This window comes from Lissotriton helveticus, chromosome 9, assembly GCF_964261635.1.
Source record: "Lissotriton helveticus chromosome 9, aLisHel1.1, whole genome shotgun sequence".
Lineage (NCBI taxonomy): Eukaryota > Metazoa > Chordata > Amphibia > Caudata > Salamandridae > Lissotriton > Lissotriton helveticus.
In genome coordinates this window covers 251,105,479-251,121,700 of record NC_136070.1, presented here as the reverse complement: position 1 = coordinate 251,121,700, position 16,222 = coordinate 251,105,479, and the positions used below count along the sequence as shown (strand labels likewise).

Here is a 16,222-nt window from a genome sequence, read left to right as displayed (position 1 = left end):
TTCTGCCCACTACCGAGCACCTTGAAGATGAAGATGATGGAAGCGCCAGATAAGAAGATGATGGAAGCGCCAGATAAGAAGACGTCGGAAGCAACAGGAAATACCCACTACAGGAACCCAAAGACTGATAATTTGCACAAATCAAAGACAATCGCTTTCTTCATTGTCTTCCTCTTTTGCCTCCTCCTCATGACTTCCTTCTGGATCTTGGAGGAAAGCACACCCGCTCACCAGATGTTGCCAACCACTGTCCAGCCAACCACCATGAAAGAGCACCACCTGATCACCCTTTCACCTCGGCTCCGAGAAAGGCGTAAGGAGTTCTGGAACAATTCCTTCGTACAACTGTTGCACCAGCACAACCTTGCTGCAAATGCCACGAACTGCTGGATCTGTGGGTTGCTCCCACATGCTACCGGACACTCCATCCCCTTCATCCCTTCTCCTTTCTCAGTTCACGGCTCCTGCCTCATCTGGTTGATCCTCATGCAGGAAAGCCACAAGGACAACGCCGCTTCCGGTCAAACAGTGTCACACTTCTACTATGGGTTCTGGCTGAACAAAACAGGAAAGACGTCTGCCCCCTTTTGTCCTGCAATTTCAGGTTCAACCTTCCTTACGAACATCCCTGCCAAAGAAAGGGTCGAAATGCAAGTGCTCCACAATCCAGCCAGACCCACCTTCTCCCACCTGCGGAAACAAACGGCTGCCACCCTGACCGTGGCCCTGTCTGTCATCAATGTCACAGGACTCATATGTCTCGAAGGACAGGGGACGCAGCTGGTGGGTCACAGTTCTTGTCGCATCACCAAAACATTGGTCTCAGCTGACCCCCCCTCCTTTGTTGCTTCCCCGAATATGTCCTTTGTTTGTGGCACCAAAGCTTACACTTGGCTCCCAAAAGGCTGGAGGGGTACGTGCTACATCGCCTTCATTCTTCCCCCCACGTATGTGGCTCCAGCCTACCATCACCGGCAAAAGCGCGCCGGAGACATTGGACAAGCCGACTCCACCGGAGCACAGTTCCTGGATGCGGCGAAGGGACTTGTTCCTCTGTGGGGCCCAATGGCAAATAGCCGCGCTATCCGACACCTGACTCAGGCAGTAGAAACAACCATTAACATCACCGCTGGCATCCTCGCCAACAACACGGCTGAGCTTCAGGCAGTGCGCCTGGTGGCTCTTCAAAACCGCCTTGTTCTAGATGTGGTTCTGGCCGACCGTGGAGGAGCATGCCGCATCATCGGCTCCAGCTGTTGCACCTACGTGCCAGATAACTCACCTTCAGTCTACAAAGCAATCGAACACCTCCACAGACTGTCCTCAGAGGTTCACCAGGAGCAGGAAGGATGGTCGCTTGGAGGCTGGTTCTGGGACACTTTGAAGAACTGGGGATGGAGATTGTTCACGTTTATATTGATACCAATCATGATACTGTGTGGGTGTTGCTTAGGTATTCAATGTTTACCACCTTTATGTGCACTCATTTCCAACTGTATGTGCCCTAAGACTTTGGACTTTAAAACGGAGCACATGAGTCCCCTATACGAGATAGAGGTGCGTGGTCTCATGGGGATCGATCCGAACTGACAAGCTGGCGAGACATGTTAAACGGAGGACTGTGGAATTTTAGTTCGTGTACTGAACATCTACGCCATCTTGCCGACTCACGTATGAACATACACGACAGCCATTTTAGGTACCATGGTCTCCCTGTTCACGATCGCCCGTCAGCACACTTCCCTGAACCTTGCAAGCCTTCCCCGCGCACCCTGGCTGCCCCCGCACTCACATGCACAAGTCATGAACCCTCCCCTCTCATGACTGTCTCAGGGAATCACACCCCGCGCCTGACCAACACCTCCTTTCCGTCCATGAATACCCCTCCTTTGATGACCCCTTCCTCTGAGCCCGACTGCCTGTACGAACCGCTGGTCATCCCTTAGCCCGAGGATACAGTTTATTGCCCACTACTGTATGCACTCGCCTTTCTTGAAAGAAGCCACTATTGATCATGACCTCCCCACCCCCTGAGATTCGATCAGGCGCACACATTCCAAAGGAATCGGCAGAACACTCAGCTGCGTGATAGCCCCCTCCCAATCATATGAGGGGAAAGGGCCTCTACTGTTGTCATGTGTTGGAATGGGCCAGAACTGGGGGGGTGCCGGGGATGTCGTTCTTATACTTCACAATGTCTTTGTTGTAATAAAGAGCGTCCACATGTCTTGAACCAGTGTATAAAAGACCAGGTCTCAGAGAGGTTGAGAGAGCACCTCGAGACGATACCTTGTTGTCCGATCTGATGTGTTCTACTCCGTCGGAATAAAACTTGTTTCCTGTCTTCCTGTCTCCAGCGCCTGCCTCTTTATTGGATAACTTCGTATGGTATTAGAGGCGTCTAACGCCGGGCAAATTTAACTTAGGAAACATCAACAGAATAGCCTGACCATTTTGAATTGATCTTTATCACCTACACATATTAAGGGCCATCTTCTAGATGCTGGGCTCAGCAATGACCAAAAGCTCCATGTGGGCCTCCCAATCCCCCTCCCTTGGACCGATCACCTACTTGTGCAGCTGAATTGGGAAATTTCAACTCCCCCGTAGCACAGATCCCAGCCCCACTGTTGGGGAGGAACTGGTCGAACCTCTTTGCTAACCAGTGGTCGATCTCACTGACCGCCACTCCTCCTCTGTCTGGCCTTGACCCGGGCAAGGCTAATATTAACTTTGATGCCTGGATACAGACCTCGCTAGACTCGGTATCCCTTTAAAAATCCTACACAAAAAAACAAATCAAAAGAGGCACCATGGTTTACTTCCAAACTAAGGGAACTGAAACAAAGGTGTAGGTAATTAGAGAGGAACTGGAGGCAGGTGTCAGAGGCTGAAATCAGAATTGCGTACAGAGAAGCGATTACAAAGTATAAGGCGGAAATAAAAACAGAGCAATCTACATTTTATGAGTGCATGATAAGCGCGGCAGCCAAATCCCCGAGGGAAATCTTCCAGATTGCCAAATCGCTCACTAACATCCCACAAAAACCCCTAGACCCTAGAGAGGCCCAAAGTCGATGCGATAAGCAGGCTGAATATTTCTATCATAAAATTCAGCTTATTTCCCTCTCTTTTACCTATTCCCAGAGCAAAACTATTTCCACTGATGCCGAGAGTAGCCCTTCAACTATGCATTGCCCTTTAATGGAGTTCCCCCTGCTTGACGAGGACTCACTGTACACTCTAATGTTAAGAGTATAATCTGGTTCACTGACCGACTCAGCCCCGCCGCACCATCTGATGCTAGTCGCGGATATAATTAGACCAGTGATTCGGAACGTTTTAAATGCCTCTATCACCGCAGGAAAGGTGCCACGGGCGCGGAAATGCGCCGAAGTCAGAGCTCTACTGAAAAAACCCAGTCTCGATCCTTCCATCATGGCCAATTATCGCCCGATATCCCTCCTGCCATGGCTGGGCAAGCTGCTTGAGAAGCATATCAACTCCATCTTGGTTCACTATCTGGAGTCTAACAATCTACTCCATGACTCTCAAGCAGGCTTTCGCCCGAAGCTCGGGACGGGAGCAGCCCTCTTGGTAGTGACAGAGTGCGCTCGGAGGTATCTGGACCAAGGCGGCATAGCAGCAATAATTTTGCTGGACCTTAGTGCCGCCTTTGACAGGGTGGATCACAACATCCTGCTCTCCCGTCTAAAACATCTCGGAGTGACAGGGCTGGCTCTCACCTGGCTGCAATCTTTTCTGGAAGATCGGGTGTTCCAGGTTTCGGAGGGTGCTACTCAATCCAAACTATGGCCCCTTAGCTGTGGGGTCCCTCAGGGTTCTTCCCCAAGTCCTACCCTTTTTAACATTTATATGGAGCCTTTGGTGGGGATAGTGCGTCCCTTCGGCATTGAAATTGTCACCTATGCAGATGACACCCAACTGGTGGTTGCTTTCAACCCCCCTGAGGGATCATCTAGCACTCTGGGCAGCTGCCTTGAAGCAGTAGCTGACTCAATGGCACTCTCCCATCTAAAGTCAAACGGGGACAAGACAGAACTGATGTTCCTAGGTAAGTCCCAGTCACCCAGAGCAGCCATAGACTGGCCGACATGTATGGGCGCTCTACCGGAACATAAAGATCAGATCAAGAATATCGGAGTATGGCTGGACAGCACCCTCGGCTTCAATCATCAAGCTACTAAGCTTCCTGCCACCTGCTTCGGCCTGATGAGGCTGCTGAGGAAAATGTTGCCCCTTCTCCCTTTTCAGGCCCGTAGGATCATGGTGCAGGCTCTTATCCTGTCCCGCCTTGACTACAGGAACGCCTTGTATTTGGGTGCCCCGGCGAGTACCATCAAAAAACTTCAGGTGACTCAGAACTCTGCGGCACGCTTGCTGCTGAGGCTGCCGCGGAGACACTCGGGATCAGCTGACTTGGTAAAGCTCCACTGGCTGCCAATACAGGCCAGGATTCAATTCAAGGTGATGTGCATAGCCCACAAAGCTATGTGGCATGAGGCTCTTGGTGACTCCTTACCACCCCACCCCCCCCAGAAAGCTGCGTTCTAGTACTACGTTTCTGGCAGTATCACTGAAAATTAAACGAGCTAGATGGGGGGGGGGGGGGTCGTTCTTTCTCCTGGAATGCTGCCTCCTGTTGGAACTCCCTGCCCCTCACCTTGCGTAGCGAACCAGACCTGCTAAAGTTTCGCAAACTTTTGAAAACTTTCTTCTTTCACTAATTTGCACAGCCTGACTGTTGTCTCCGCCCACCCGTCTTAGCGCTACGAGGCCTCAGGGTAGAAGTGCGCTCTACAAAACCCAATTTCATTTCATTTCAAGTCTCCCATGTAGGACTGCTTGTTTCAAGGCACATAACATTCCCATTATACAAGATTTTCCTGAGTAAAACTCTATTGCAGTCTCCACAGTGATATTCAATATGAGGTGGCTTTCTTTCCCGTTTTGTTGTCTCCCATTTACTACCATGGTTTAGACTGAGCATAAGTACTTTGTAGCGTTGCAAAAAACAGTAGCAGAAGTCCCTTTTTGATGTTCAAAAAGTGATCATCCTGGTTTCCTCAGTGTCCAATTTTCCCAGAACGCTAGACTGGGATTGGAGTAGTTCTGATGGGGAGGTTGGGGCACTGCCTTCCACAGGAAATTGCCACCATGTTGGGTACAAGCCCCAGAGTTATCAATACGGTGCATATTAACAGTTTATCCTGGAAGTGGGTAAAGGCAGGATAAGAGTTCAAGTTTCCTAATGCCCTCACTATAGACTGCTCATTGGTCCACATCTAGTGGGTAGGAAGGGTAGATGTGTATCTCTGCATCAGAGAATTGCCCATCTTCTTGGGGATCCTGTCAGGGTATTTTTTTATTTCACTCTGTACAATACTATTGTCTAAGCTCTCTCAATGTTTGAAGATGAGGGAAAAAAGGAAGAGATGATTAGTGGGCAGTATCCATGGTTTATACAGTCCTCTACCCTTGGCGTCCCAGGGCCTGAGTTACTTTTCCAATTCCAATTGGTTAAGCAAGTTCCTCCAGTAGTACACTGGCCTTTCCAGTGGTGGTGATAGCAAACAGGCAAGATTAATTCCATGAGGCGACAAAGGGACTTTAATTAATAATGAGTATAACACACTATTAACACTCAAATACAATGTCTGTCTGACATACATTTTTAAAGAGACTGTGGAGCTAATTTAGATGGGAGGCTGTTAGTAACCAAATCCCAAAAACGCACTCTACGAATCATTATCCCTCCCATATAAATGTTTTCTGATGACTCGGTGCATGCAAGTGACAATACAAAGGTGGTCACTCTAGTTCTTAATGTAGTAGAAACCCCTGCCTTTGGTGGTTTGAGGGTAGGACACTTCCCACAAGATAGTATAATTCCCAGCCTATTGCGGTCTGACTCACAGAGTCGTATGCCTCATCCCAATCTCTGATCTCACGCCATAGCAGTTGCCTATGGGAGCCTTACCTCTTCCAGGGAAACATCCAGCTTTGACATGGGCACCTTAAGATCCGTCCGCATGGCCACCAGCACCCGCTTCACCGACGGGCAGTTCTTCACTGCCTCATCCACAGTCTTCTTAAGTTCTGTGATCTTCCCACCTCGCAGGCCCTGATTCACGGTGACCACCAGCGGAGAGTCAGCTGTCGGGAGACAGAGGTGCACATTTTTACCACGTTCTTTAGCCATGGTCCTGTTGCTTTACTTATTCCAGACTTCATTCCTCTAGATTGAAGTTTCTCGCTGATTGATCAATATCTTCCTCTAGTGTCCCCTCCGCATGCCACATTATCCTAAAGTCCTACTCAATCCAGAGCTCTTCCTTCACCAACCATGGCTCTCTCCATTACCCACTTTCGCCCATAGACAACCTCTCTGTCTTCTAGTGCAGGGTGCAGACGCGCCCTACAGGAGGGACGGTCAATGAAGTCTTAAAGCACACCAGGGGTCACTGACAGCAGTACGGATATGATGTGTGACCACCTTTAGTCACGGCACACATTCCCCAGATAAATGCCCAATTGTATTGTGCCATTCACTATTATACGCCACAAGTACAGGGACACCTGCCTGGCCACCGGGGCAGAAAGCCTGTTAGTTTAACACTGAAGGAAAGGGTTGACTGAGGAGGCTTTTCTGTAGATTATGGATTTTCTAATTCTAGTTTTATTTGCTTCCAAGAAGCTAAAGCCAGAAATTAATGTTCCCTTCAAGGAGAAGACGTTTGGAGAGAAGGCTGGAGAAGAAGGGATGGAGGGAGGATAGAGCACCCCTGTACTGGCAAACAGGATATATGTTAATGTCCAGGTAAGCCCCTTTCAGGCCTTAGAGTCTCCCTGCAGAGAGCCAGGTCACACTTCGAGTTCTACCCAAGGAAGGCAGAGGAGGTCACACTGCCCTTGTGTTAAGCAGAGTGTGTCCGAGCCTCGCTGATTATCTTTTGTAGTCAATACATTCCTCTTATTTTCCTGAATTACTTTAAAATCTGGTGATTTGGCCCAGATTACAGATTGAGCAGTGAAGAGTTTCTGAGTGGAACTGTTGTGTGCTCAATCACGTGTAAACCATCGTTTTGGTACTTAGATTTACAGGGTGGGGGAACAGTAGACTGGCTTTTACTATCCAGAAAATCTAGCTGCATTAGGAATGAGCAGCAATGCATCCTGATACTGCTCCCTTTACCCCGCCCCGTTCTGTGACACAGAGGCAGCATATGATGCTCATATAATGCTTTCTCCCACCATCCCCCACTCGCTCGCTCCGCCTCCTACCATGCACCAGCCTGCCTCCTTACAGATGGGAGTAAATATGAGCGTTCATCCCCAAGGGAAAGTGAAAACCCTGCTAAATTCTGCTCAGTAAAACCGTATCTGCACAGCTATTCCCATTCCAGGGCGAAGAACTTGTTATTGCATGTTACTGGCAGGATGTTACCACACCGTACCAGTATTTATGAAGCAGGGCTGCCACCCACCAGTACTGTGTAACTCGTAACTGGAACCCTAGTGTCAAGCCATATCTTGCTGTCATAGCCATAATTAGAGCAATATCACAACTGCATCGGGCATCAAAGCACTTTATACAATTACAAATCATTCATTCAGCAAGCTGTGCAAAGGGGGAAAGATCAGGTTAGCTCACCGGAGTACAAGACCATCATGTGGGGGGTGGGGACTTGCAGACCATTAGTATCTGGACCCAGGGTGCCAGGCAGCTTTGGGCAGGTTACACTTACCATCCCGGATTCTGTCTGCCAAGGCCTCAGCGCTGAATCCTGCAAAGACCACATTGTGGATGGCCCCAATGCGGGCACATGCCAGCATGGTGGCCACTGCCAGCGGGCATGAAGGCATGTAGATGGTGACTCGGTCCCCCTTCCTGATGCCATGTCGCTTCAGAGTATTTCCCAGTCGGCATGTCATCTCCAGCAGCTCTCTGACAAGAGAAAGAGTTCCTGTTGTAGGGAGTTGAAGGGGTTTTCCAGACTGACACACAGACAGCGGATATACCCTCTGGACAAACTGATACACAGGCACCTCTTCACTGACATTCAGATACACACTGACATGCCAATGTACCCTCACTGATGCATGAATACAACAATAGTGAAAGATGTACACTCCTTCACTGATACACTGGCAAACAAAACAAGCATTAAAAATGCAATAGGTCTCGCCTTTAATTAAGTTAAAGTAATTTGCTTTGCTATACAATACCATTAGCAAAGCAAATGGCTTTAACTTAATAAAAGGCAAAACCTATTGCATTTTCAATGCTTGTTTTTGCTGTTACTGCTATGAACTTCTAGGGAACATTCCAAGCCCAGCTTCACAGAGCAGGTATCATGAGGACAAAATAGCCATTAATCACCCCACCAGCACGCACATCGGAGACGTTTCTGTACAGTATGTCATGGGTGACAGGCAACAGAAGAGCGCGAGGAGTGGGCGGAGCTCCCTACTTTACGTCTGAACTTCAGGTGAACCGACCGGTTGTCCACTTGTGAAGTGCGCCCGAGGCACAACCGCAATGCAGCGTGAGCAGCACAATAAAGTCATCAGTATACGTCAACCACTAAATGCTGTTTGTTTTCGAGAAAGATTTAGCGCTGGTCGCACAAGAGAGAGTGAAAGACGAAGACGGCTGCATGAGAGCGAAGCATAAATGAAGTTAACAGAGTGACAACCCTGGAGGAGGCCGGCCACAAAACTGTTCACACGCTCAGTTATTTCACCAAAATGTTCCCCCAGTCATGCTTTAATAACAAGTAAAGTGACAGCATCAGCCACTCGAAGAGTCTCCTTTGTCAGGCAACCACGATACAAAAGCTGCATTATCAGAAGCGATAGCGCGCAAGCTAATTAAAGTAAACGGAGATGGCGTCGGGTTGTCCACATGCGCGTGCATTTTTTGTCCCTCCGTACGCGTGCACATCTTGAATCGATTACAAAAGGCCCTCGCATGGCGAAAGCAGCGCTGTGCGCTGCTAACGCCAGGCGAGACCTAAAAACCCTGACACATATACAAACACAGCTGGGGAAGCACCTTTGGAGAGACCACTAATTGACCCTTGGACACAACACAATCTCAGCGGTGCAGCTGCAGCCACACTAACTCGCAGATGAACCAAAGCTGAACCTGGAATAACATGTTGAAAGACGAAGAGATTCATCTGAGCTGGGCGATTGTAGGTGGGGCCACCGACACTCATTTTTGGAGACTGGGACTTCTTCTTAATCATCAAACTCTGACCTTGAACAAAAGAGAGAAAGGCAGGAAAAGGAAAAATACGGAGGGAGAGAAAGACTGTGACAAATGGAGAAACCAGGGATTACAAGAACCTCCAAGGGAGGATTGTGTTGGTGGATGAAAGAGGCGCGAGGACAAAATCCTAATTTAAGACAAAATCCTAATTTAAGACTACTAAATGCCTTCTGTGAATACCAGAATTAGTAAGTTTAGGATTTTGTCGTAAGTTAGTTCTGTGAATGGGCCCGTAGTGTATGACCAAGAAACTTTATAAAGGGTGGTAGCTGCTCCTATAACACACTAAGGGCCAGATCTGCCAATACTTTGTACAGTGCAAAGTCACCAAGAGTTACGTAACCGGAGCAAAGTGTTGATTTGGAATGTACTTTCCAAAGCAGTTTTGTACTGGAAAGTTGCCTAAAAGTAACGCTACTTGGCATCCAGGGATGGTCCAATGGTTGGTTGATGGGTATTCCTATGCGTACACCTATGGTCTACTACCATTTATATCCATCTCACACAAAAAAGCCACTTGAGTGAAATTATGTTATTTTACAATTCTACAACTTGTTATAGCCTGATGAGGATGTTACGTAAAATACTCCCTCTCCTCCCATTTCAGGCAAGAAGAATTACGGTCCAGGCTCTCATACTATCTCGCCTGGACTATGGGAACGCCCTTTATATAGGAGCCCCCCAATCCACTACCTATAAGCTCCAGAGCCTCCAAAACTGTGCAGCTCGCTTGCTGCTCCAGATCCCCTACCGGTAATCCGCAAACCTGCACTAAGGAGCCTTTACTGGCTGCCAGTCAGGGAGAGAATCAAGTTTAAAGCTATGTGTATCGCGCAGAAGTCCTTTTGGAGGAATGGACTAGCAATCAGCCGATCTATGATCATTCCATACCAAGCAAGCAGAAACCTCCGCTCGGCGTCCATCTCTCTTGCCATACTCTCGAAAATAAAGAGCTAGAAGTGGCGGGCGCTCTTTCTCTTATAACTCCACCAGACTATGGAACATTCTCCCCACCCCCCACATGCGGGCGGAGCCCAACCTGCTGCCCTTCTGTAAACTCCTAAAAACCTGGCTCTTCAACAACTGCACTTAAATAGGGGTCTTCTCTGTTTGTCTGCGTCCGATTTCAGAGCTGGGATGCCTCAGGGTAGCTATTGCGCTATATAAATGTTTTTTCATTCATACATCATTTAGTTTTTTTATGATTACCAGCCTATTCCTAAACATACACACACAAGTTTGATGGGCTGTCCTCACACACTTATCATGTGTCATGCTTCATCATAGGATATCCCCACATACTCCAAAAACCTTTGTTGTTTGGTGAGCGGGCCCTACACCCTAAAATCAGAGAGGCACTTAATTCTAACCTAGGATCCGTAAAATAGATTAAAAACCAATGTGATAACCCAGTCTGCTTTTTACTATGCAGGGTACCAATAGGTATTAAAAATTAGGTGTAGAGTATCGGGTAGTCAGTGTCTCAACATGCGCTTTGCCGATTGGGCGCGCCACGCCTGGAGGTGACGCACACTTTTGACTGCAAGCCAGTGATTTACAAGCATCCTGTCCTGGGGATGCAGGCCTGAAACAGCTGCCTCTCTTCGAGAGGGCGCGCCCGCCTTGGAGTATAAACACACTAGCGTATTTACCATTAACACGCTCCCGATCCTGACACTGCTGAATTTTATTACTTGAATTGGTTAATACATGGTGGCAATTTTGTATTACTTACAGGCAGCTATTCCAGATATGCTGTTGGGCGTTACTAATCAAGCACAGGTGCGACCCCATCAGGGTATTTAAGGTAATCAGACAGTGACTCCCATGACCATCGGGAGGTAGAGCCAGTATGACTAGGTGGACGGCGTGGAATGCACCCTGGTGTAGTGAGTGGGTAATGGTGGGAAGTGATACTTTCAACAGTGATTTTAGACTAGTATGGGTGACAATCCTTTCCTCTCCCATGCAGAGTGACACTACAGGGGTTCCTGAAGCCTCTCTCCATGGGCCCCAAATGACCCTCTATTAGGGTAAGAGTGTGTGAGCTGGTTCTCACAGCATGACACTGCACAATATTGTATCAGTGTGATACACAAGTGCAGTATCACGTTTACACCGTATGCAATGTTCCTATTATGAGATTGAAGGACTCCAGGTCCTGCTTTATTAGTCAGAAGATATATGTGTAACACACATATGTTATTACTGTTTTCCAGGTAAACAAGTGACCTATGAACTTTGGGTGGTGACCTATGAACTTTGGGTGGTGACAAGCGTTAGGCCCCCATTACGTTAGTATATACGAAGGGTATATGCTTAAAGTGAATCCGACATCCATCCTGATGAATGCTATGGACTCGGTTTTGCCACTAGGCTTAAACATGTTTACATCATAGTGCGTTTGGGGTACTGATTCTCCGATACTCCACACTTAATTTAATCTATTTTAGAGATCCTAGGCTAGAATTAGGAGTCTCCCTGATTTCAGGGTGTTGGCCCACTTTCCATCAAACCAAAGTTTTTGGAGAGTGTGGAGATATCTTATGATGAAGCATGACACCTGGTAGATGTGTGAGGACATCCTGGCAACCTTTTGTGTGTGTTTAGGAATAGGCTGGTAATCATGCAATAACAAAATGTTTTAGAATTGTAAACCAACATAATTTCATTCGGGTGGCTTTGTTGTGTGTTAGAATTTGGTTGTAGGCCAGCTCACGCTTGAGGCCCTAAAGCTTCTCGTTCCTCACCGTGGAGATTGTCCATGGTTTTTGTGTTTTGATGTAACTCATTTATAGACAGGGCTTTTGTGCCCAAAAAATATGCATCTTCAAGGCGGGTGCAAAGAAGCAGAAAAGTTTTCTTTTCACCAAACCTTTTCTAACTTTACATGTGTGCTGTACAATACAGAACACATGTAAAATATGTCTAGACACAGAAACCCTTCAATTACAAAATCTATGTTAAACTTATACAATGCAAAGGTTTGTGTGTGGCACTAGACGGTCAGAAAGTACGCAGGCAGTTCAGAAGAAGGCAACAGCACCGTATCTTAGTACATATGGCGTTGTCCTGCTCTCTCCCTCCCATGCAACGCACACTCCAACAATACTGGGCTACATTGCGTGTAATAGTAGTAAATCTGCCCCTAGTGCCTGGCTGCAAAAGATGGTAGAATTCCTCAACTCTTTATCTAGAGCTCCCTTGGAGGAGCCTGTGAAGTTGGAGGGAGGAACGCCAATCTCTTCTATTACAGGAATAGGTTTCCCTTGAGCGTCCCCTTTAATGGGTCACCTAGCAACCACAGTCCAGTGGATTCACGAGCCTGGCAGCAGCATACACAATGAGTTCGACCTGTGCCAATGTTCCTGACCTGTGACCACTAAATTTGAAAAGTTGCTAAGCTCAATACAAATGCCCCAAAAAAACAACTTATTGGAGATTGGAGAAAGAGTTAAAAATATTAATAAAACTAGCCTTGATTGGTCCACGCTTCCTGCATGTTCCCACTAAGTAGAATACATAATTACCCCCCTCTAGATAGTATCTGTTACTTCGTCTGGACCCTGTGTAATCTGCAAACAGGCTGCAGGAAGATGGCTGCAAGCGACAAAACCTTTGCTGGTGGGGGTCTTCCACCAGGGCTGAGGCTAAGGCCAGTATTTTACAAAATCCTATGTTGCTGTGGCCAGCTAGAACAAAGGGTGCTCATCAGTGCAGTAGGAAGAGGGGGTGATGCCAGGAAGCCCTAAATGACTGAAGAGCTGCGTTTTTAGTTGCTTCAAGTTGCTCCTTTGCAGCAGTCTACGTCTACCGCTTGCATGAAGGAACACCCCCAATGGCATAAGGGCACACCCTCACCAATACATATGGGCATACCATACCCCTTCACTGAAACATAAGGACAGACCCTCACTGATGCATGTTCACACACCCTCAGACACATAGGGCACACGCCCACTGACTGGTGGGCAAACCACCACTGACACGTGTGGACTGCCCTCCACTGACATGTGGGCACGCCTTCGCTGAGGCATGTGGACACACCCCTACTGACATATAGGAACACACAGATTCATGAGAGCACACCCTCACTGACAAATATGGGCACACGGCCACTGATATGTGGGCACACCACCATTGACACATGTGGACGCACCACCACCGACTTGTGGGCACACCCTCGCTGATGCATTTGGACACACCCCTACTGACATGTGGGCACACACTGACTCATGAGGGCGCACCCGCACTGATAGACATGGGCACAACCAAACTGCAACCAGTAGACAAACTGACTGGCACATGGGCGCACACACTCACCTGTATGAAATATGCTCCTCGTTGCCAGGTTCATCCTTCTCCCAGATCAGGGCTACTTTATCTGGAGATGAGTGGACGTGTCGGTCCAGGCAGTTCACTACAGGGAGAGAGAAGACAGTGGCATTACAGTCGGCCCTCCTCAAGGAGCCGTGTGAGGTACATCTCTGCCCCTCAAGAGATTCCAGAGACCTCCAAATATCGCTCTAAGTGCCCAAAGAATGAGGGGGTTCCCTCTGCATAATGAAGTAGTGGACCCTGGGCGTAGTTCGCGTAGTAGCGCTACGCAAAGCTACGCGAAGTGCACTTCGCACTACGCGAACTTCACGTAGCACTACGCGAGCTGCGTAGTAGCATGTTCGCACTGTGCAAGATGCGTTTTCAATGATTGCACAGTGCGGACAAGCATCCGGCACTGTGCAAGCATTGAAAACGGCATCTTGCACAGTGCAAGCTGTAGTTTTCTGCTGCTCGAGTAGATTACTCGAGCGGCAGCTTTCTCAACGCGAACAGGTAGTTTCTCATTGAGAGCGGTCGCGAGCATGCGCAACCACTCACAATGAGAAACCTGACCTCCTCGCGTTGAGAATCTCGCCGGGATGTCATTTTGCTTGCTCGCGGTCGCGAACATGACGTTCAGGACCGCGAACAAGCAAAAAATGACCGCTGCACTACGCTACGCATGTTCGCACTGTGCTACGTGCAGCTCGTGTAGTGCGAAGTTGCGAAAACTTCGCAATCTCCGTGAGCGTAGCGTAGTGCTTCGCCCAGGGTTACTCTAAAATCCCTGTTACGCCTGGTTTCATGGCCAACCATAAGCTCCCGGGTAGGACATCTCACATGTATGTAAAACAGACTCTGTGGCGGTGACCCATAAAAACTATCGGGGGAGGGGGGCGTCAGGTCGCTAGTCACCTGCGTTACACATTTACGACAGTTTGTGCCGGATCTTTATAAAGTGATATATTCTGCTTTGGTGTGGGCCTAGTTAAAGTGCTCTTTAAAAGCACCGCATGGGTCCCCTGCCCAGTGCTTTGAACCTAGTGTAAACATTATAAAGCACTCTTCATCTGCGGGATCTGTGACTAAAACCGAACAATATTTCTTCATCCTGTGCACCCCTAATCCCCTTTTCCATAGACACCCACTGTTCATCAAGCATATACAAAACAATGTGTCCTTTACCATATATATTTCGTTTTTTATATAAATATAGCGCATCTAACCACAGCAACTTTATAAGTACATGACTTTTTTAATGGTTTTTTTTATGAGTCACTTAAAGGTTTTTTGAGGACGGTAGTGATGATTAGGCGATTTGTGGTCAAGTACTCCAGGCAAGGTAAAAGATTTAGAGCTGGTTAGCTTTATAGTCCCGTTTGCAGTCAAATAAGAGAAATGTGGCTGTCAGAATTAGTCGGGATCGGCACCACCGTGGAGTGAAAGCTTACAAAATAACTCGATCTCATTTAAATATCTGCTCTCCTCCCTCTGTAGATGAGGGAAACCAGTCAAATAGACAGTATATTTTACGTTAATGTGAACTCAAAGGCCCTCCGACGTCTCTCATCACACCCCACTCCTTTGAGAAGCCTGTGCCTTCAGAATGCAAAGGACATGACACATATACTAAAAATAAAATAACAGATTTATTTCTCATGCCTTCACAATCGACACTGTGATGTTTATATATTGGTGCAGTTTTCTGTAGCATAGCTCAAGAACGTTGCATATACCACAAATATATTACAGAAACTACAGTTGACAAACATTTTTATTATGCAGTTTCAAGAAGAGCAATTACAAGCATTGGCGGACTATATCATGTGAAATACCAAACAAGCATTTGCAATGCAAATGGTCTCGCAATTGCGAGAGTTTAAGCTATTGGCATTGTAAACGACAATGCCTTTTATTTATGTTTAAAAACCAACACATAAATAAAAGGCTCAAACTCTCACAACGGCGAGACCTATTGCAATGCAAATGCTTGTTCTAGTAGCTATGCATGGCCTCCACCTGGTGGTTTGCGACAGGGGATAAATTGTGATAGTGAGTTGTCTGCCATGCATTACAGTCCACATGTGTGTTTGGTGACGTCACTAAAAGGACAGGGTGTGAGATATTGTGAAGGGATTGTGAGTGTTACGAGAAGATGCGTCATAATTATGTGTATAGTTAGTTTTGGTGCTGGCATTCCATATTTAACAAGAGGCTATATCTAGTGTAGTCTAGATCATGACTGGGCTGATACGTGTTGCACTGTGTAGCGGTGCTGAGTGAGTGAGTGTGACTGGCAGTGCTAGTCTGCGGGCTGCCTGTGATCACAACACTAGCCAGTCGGTGCCGCTTTATATGCTGATTTCATGCCAAAAGCACAATAAACTTGACATTGGATTTACCAACGTGGCTCTGGCCCGCGGTGCTGCTAATAACTGTTCTAGTTTCTTATATGTACATATTTTTGATATCGTTGTGACCCGGGGTGTACCCTATAACTGTGTGGGATTGTATCATCAGGATTGCTAGGGTGGGCCTGGGGTGGACAGCGAGTTGCACCGCATGAGGGTTCTCTCTTTCGAAGAGCCATGTTCCTCACTCGGA

At 47.6% G+C, this 16,222-nt stretch overlaps 1 protein-coding gene across 1 annotated transcript in view; it reads right to left on the bottom strand.

Moving 5' to 3' along the window:
- The window catches only part of LOC144781186 (acetyl-coenzyme A synthetase 2-like, mitochondrial), a 196,545-nt gene that overhangs the window by 129,286 nt on the left and 51,037 nt on the right, over positions 1 to 16,222 (bottom strand). Inside the window, exons 2-4 of the mRNA XM_078659876.1 lie at positions 13,622 to 13,718; positions 7,770 to 7,969; positions 6,002 to 6,177 (exon numbers count right to left, since the gene is read on the bottom strand). Coding sequence (XP_078516002.1) covers positions 6,002 to 6,177; positions 7,770 to 7,969; positions 13,622 to 13,718 — 473 coding nt within the window. The remainder of the gene's footprint in view (positions 1 to 6,001; positions 6,178 to 7,769; positions 7,970 to 13,621; positions 13,719 to 16,222) is intronic.